This window comes from Orycteropus afer, unplaced genomic scaffold (genome assembly GCF_000298275.1).
Source record: "Orycteropus afer afer isolate SDZICR_OR568_19922 unplaced genomic scaffold, OryAfe1.0 scaffold00174, whole genome shotgun sequence".
In the NCBI taxonomy this organism is placed as follows: Eukaryota; Metazoa; Chordata; class Mammalia; order Tubulidentata; family Orycteropodidae; genus Orycteropus; species Orycteropus afer.
The window spans coordinates 6,025,464-6,029,724 of NW_006921761.1; the positions used below are offsets into that span (position 1 = coordinate 6,025,464).

At 63.4% G+C, this 4,261-nt stretch overlaps 1 protein-coding gene across 1 annotated transcript in view; it reads left to right on the forward strand.

Moving 5' to 3' along the window:
* The window catches only part of UAP1L1 (UDP-N-acetylglucosamine pyrophosphorylase 1 like 1), a 9,205-nt gene extending 4,944 nt beyond the window's left edge, over positions 1-4,261 (forward strand). The window contains exons 3-11 of the mRNA XM_007947066.2: positions 5-28; positions 580-784; positions 1,135-1,310; positions 1,499-1,671; positions 1,744-1,937; positions 2,320-2,460; positions 2,965-3,150; positions 3,666-3,732; positions 4,169-4,261. Coding sequence (XP_007945257.2) covers positions 5-28; positions 580-784; positions 1,135-1,310; positions 1,499-1,671; positions 1,744-1,937; positions 2,320-2,460; positions 2,965-3,150; positions 3,666-3,732; positions 4,169-4,261 — 1,259 coding nt within the window. The remainder of the gene's footprint in view (positions 1-4; positions 29-579; positions 785-1,134; positions 1,311-1,498; positions 1,672-1,743; positions 1,938-2,319; positions 2,461-2,964; positions 3,151-3,665; positions 3,733-4,168) is intronic.

The window sequence follows — 4,261 nt, forward strand, 5'->3', positions numbered from 1 at the left end:
GAAGCGCGGCAGCGCTGGGAGCACGAAGGTAGGCAGGTGTCCGGTAGCGAGTTGTGCCCCTAGAAGCAGGGTTAACCCCACGCCCGGTGGTAGGGAGCGAGGAGGGGCGGGCGCTTGGCTTGTGCACGTCTGCTTGGGTGCTTTGTGGAGTCGCTTTCTTCGGATCCACACGTGCCAGCCCACGAGTGGGTGTGTCACTGTCCCCTGGGGAGCTATCTGCCTGCTCACCCAAGGGGCAGCCCCAGGCCCGGGGAACCTCGAAGCCATGCCCTCCTGGCTTCCTGCGCCCCTAGAGGTATTTGCAGAGGGGAGTCTAGCCAGGGGCTGCAGCCAGCAGACCAAGCTGGTATGGCCGGTCTTGGGAGCCGTCTGGGAAGGACGCCCTCAGCACCTCTGAAGGGTCTGTAGGTGAAGTTAGGGCCCTGGCCCAGATAAGATCAGAACATTGGGTGGGGCTGGGCCATTAGCTGGAAGTTTCTGTGCTGTTTCTATGGAAAATGTCCAAGGCCAAGGACCAGGTGCTGTAAAGTGAGGGGGTGGCTGGGGCCCAGCTTCCTCTCACCCATCCCCTGTTCCCAGGTTTCCGCCAGATCGCCCTGAACAAGGTGGCGGTCCTGCTGCTGGCCGGGGGACAGGGCACGCGCCTGGGTGTGACCTACCCCAAGGGCATGTACTGTGTGGGTCTGCCCAGCCAGAAGACCCTGTACCAGCTGCAGGCTGAGCGGATCCGGCGCCTGGAGCAGCTGGCCAGCAAACGCCACGGGACCCGCTGCACCGTGCCCTGGTGTGCCCTCCCATTGCCACCTCAGCCTGTGTCCCGTGGAGCCCCAGCCCCACACCCACCCAGACCAAGTCTTGACCTTGGCCACCCTGCCCTGTCTGCCTGCGGGCTCCCCACCTAAGCCTGGCTTGGAGCTCAGCCCACACCTGCCCACAGGTTGTTGTTGTTGTTATGTGCCGTCGAGTCGGTCCCAACTCGTAACGACCCCTCCTTGGGTGTCCGAGGCAGTATCACTACGGAAGTAGATTGCCCCATCTTCCTTCCAAGGAGTGGCTGGTGGGTTTGAACTGCCAGCCTTCTGGTTAGCAGTCAAGTGCCTTAGCCACTATGCTACCAGAGCTCCCTGCCCACAGGTACATCATGACAAGTGAGTTCACTCTGGGCCCCACGGCTGCCTTCTTCAAGAAGCATGACTTCTTCCAGCTGGAACCTGCCAACGTGGTCATGTTTGAGCAACGTATGCTGCCTGCAGTGACTGTTGATGGCCAGGCTATCCTGGAACGGAAGGACAAGGTGGCCATGGCCCCAGGTACGGCCTTGTCCCAGGGACAGGGAGGACCGGCAGTCTGGAAGGTGGAGCTCAAGCTGGGGTCTGGAGGTGTGTCCTGGGAGGTTGTGTGGCCCTGGAGGAGTGTGATGAGTGGACGGTCACAGGGTTGAGTGGTGACCAAGGGCTGCCTCCCTGATTTCTGGAGTCACGCCACTTCCCCCTTGCAGATGGCAATGGGGGCCTGTACTCTGCTCTGGAGGACCACCACATCCTGGAGGACATGGCGCGCCGTGGTGTGGAGTTTGTGCATGTGTACTGTGTAGACAACATCTTGGTACGGCTGGCTGACCCCCTCTTCATCGGCTTCTGCGTGCTGCAGGGCGCGGACTGTGGTGCCAAGGTGAGCCACACGCCCTCCCCCCACCTGCCCCAGCCCTGTCCAGCTGCCTGAGCCCACCGCCCCATCTGGTAGGTGGTTCAGAAGGCATACCCCGAGGAGCCCGTGGGTGTGGTGTGCCAGGTGGATGGTGTGGTCCAGGTGGTAGAGTACAGCGAGATCAGTCTGGAGACGGCGCGACTGCAGGCGCCTGATGGGAGCCTGCTGTACAGCGCGGGGAACATCTGCAACCACTTCTTCACCCGAGACTTCCTCCACACGGTCATCAGGTGGGCGGCCCAGGGGGCAACGAGTGCCAGTGCCTGGGGTGTGCAGCTGAAGGCCCAGGGACGGGAGGCTGATGCCAGGAGGGGATGGGGGAGCCAGCCAGTGGGTCGGTCAGGTGTAGAAGGGCTTGCGTACCTGACGAGCCTCCCTTCAGCGTGCACCCTACTGCCCACGGGCTCCGCCTCCACCCCTGTGCCTTGTCTGTCCTCCTGGGCTCCCAGGGCCTAGGGTGTGGGGAGGAGGCGTGGCCTGTCCTGCTGCCCGCCCCAGAGATCTGTGGGCTGTGGTGCTCTCTGCCCACCAGGCACACTGAGAGGGGTGGCTGATCCTGGGCACGGCCCATCTGAGCTGCGCCCTCTGTGGTCCCCCCTTACCGGCACCCAGGGAGTTTGAGCCGTTGCTGAAACAGCATGTGGCTGTCAAAAAGGTCCCCTACGTGGACGAGGACGGGAACGTGGTGAAGCCGCTGGAACCCAACGGGATCAAGATGGAGAAGTTTGTGTTTGACGTGTTCCCGTTCGCTAAGTTAGTGGCAGGAGTGTTTCTTCTTTTCCCCTCCCACTGCATTGGGGTCTCAGGCTCTGTGAACTGCAGCCGAAGGACCCCTTTCCTGCAGAGGCCCATAGAGCACCATTGCCCCTGAGAAGCAGTCGCCCAGGGTAGGGCATGGGGAACACCTGGGGCAGTTGAGGGCCTGGGGTGGTGGACCTTGGAGGCTTCCAGTGCCAACTCCTGGTCCCTCCATCTGCCCTCACCCAGGGGTGGTAGGTGGTCTCCAGGCAAGGTTACTAGGGTGGCCCCAGGGTGTTGGGCCCTCCCCTGGGGCTCTGCCTTCATGTTGAAGGGCCCCACCAGCTGTGGGGTGTCGGGAGCAAAGACTTGCTTGGGCACAGAGGCCTCTCTGAAGGATGGTGCCCCGCACCGGCCCTCAGGGCTCATGGCACAGACCCCTCTGTTGCCATCCGCTGGCCTGGCCTCTCCTGCTGGGGCCTTGGGATCGTGGCACGCTGACCAGCTCTTCCCTCACAGGAATTTTGTTGCCTTTGAAGTACAACGGGAGGAGGAGTTCTCCCCACTGAAGAACTCGGACTCCGCCGACAGGGACAGCCCTTCCACCACGCGACGGGCCCTGCTGGCACAACACTACCGCTGGGCGCTGCAGGCGGGCGCCCACTTCCTGGACAGCCACGGGGCCCTGCTCCCCGCGTTGCCCAGGTGAGTGTGGCTCTGGGCCCGCTGCCTCTGCTGAGGCCTCACTGGGGAGGGGGCTTCTGCCATGGCCCATCCAGTGCAGCCCGTCGGGCTGAGTCCTTGGGGTCCACACAGGGCCCCAGAGGTCGGAGGCTGAGCCGTCCCCTGGTTCACAAGCCTGGGAACTTTGATGGGTGCGTGTGATGTTCTGAAGCCAGCTCTCCTCTGCTGCTTCTCCATGGCCCAGTGTCCGGAACCGTCATTAATCCCCTGCAAAGCACTTTACGGGCGGTTTTGGCCCAACTCGACTGTTGCTTAGACTGAGGGCAGCCTGGCTTTGGGTCCAGGAGCCAGAGGAAGGAAGAGGCTGCAGAGAGATGGCATCTGATGCCCAGCTCCGGGCAGGGGCGCTGGGTGGAGGGGAGCGGAGGGGACCCGTGGATCTGTTAGCAGTTGCTCAGCTCTGGGCAGGGGTGCGTGGGGGTGCTGGGGGATGGGGATCTGTTCACAGCGGATGGTGACGAGTGACTCTCACCTAGGCTGCAGGGAGGTGAGGACCCTCCGGTTGTCTGTGAGATTTCCCCCCTGGTATCCTATTCTGGAGAGGTGAGAGCAGGCACCCCTCTGGGCTTTTTGGGGTCAGAGTTGGGTGGGTGGGGAGCTCAAGCAGCGCCTCAGTTTACCAGTGGGAGCAATGGCTCTTGGGTTTCAGAGGCCCCTCCAGGACACAGGGGTGAGGTGGGAGGTGCAGAGGCCTTGTGGGAGCCTGGTGGGGAGGGCGGACCAGCTCAGGAGCTGGGCTGACCACGGGGGAGCCTTGCTGAGGGAGGGACACTGGCTGGCCCTCTGCTGACCTGGGCTGGCCACAGCCCCTCTTCGGGCAGTTCAGCCTGAGGTGTGCCTGGGGGCTGGAGCCTGGCTCATGCTGCCCGTGGTCTCACCTCCAGACCTCCTCGGCCCCGGGTGGCACCGGGGGCCTGCTCAAGGACGTGGTTCCGTGGGGAGGGGGACATGGGGCTGAGAGGTGCCTACTTGTTTGCAGGGTCTGGAGGAGTACCTGCGGGGCAGGGAATTCCAGTCCCCCCTCGTCCTGGATGAGGCACGGGCCCAGGCACTGCTGACCCAGGAGTCCTGA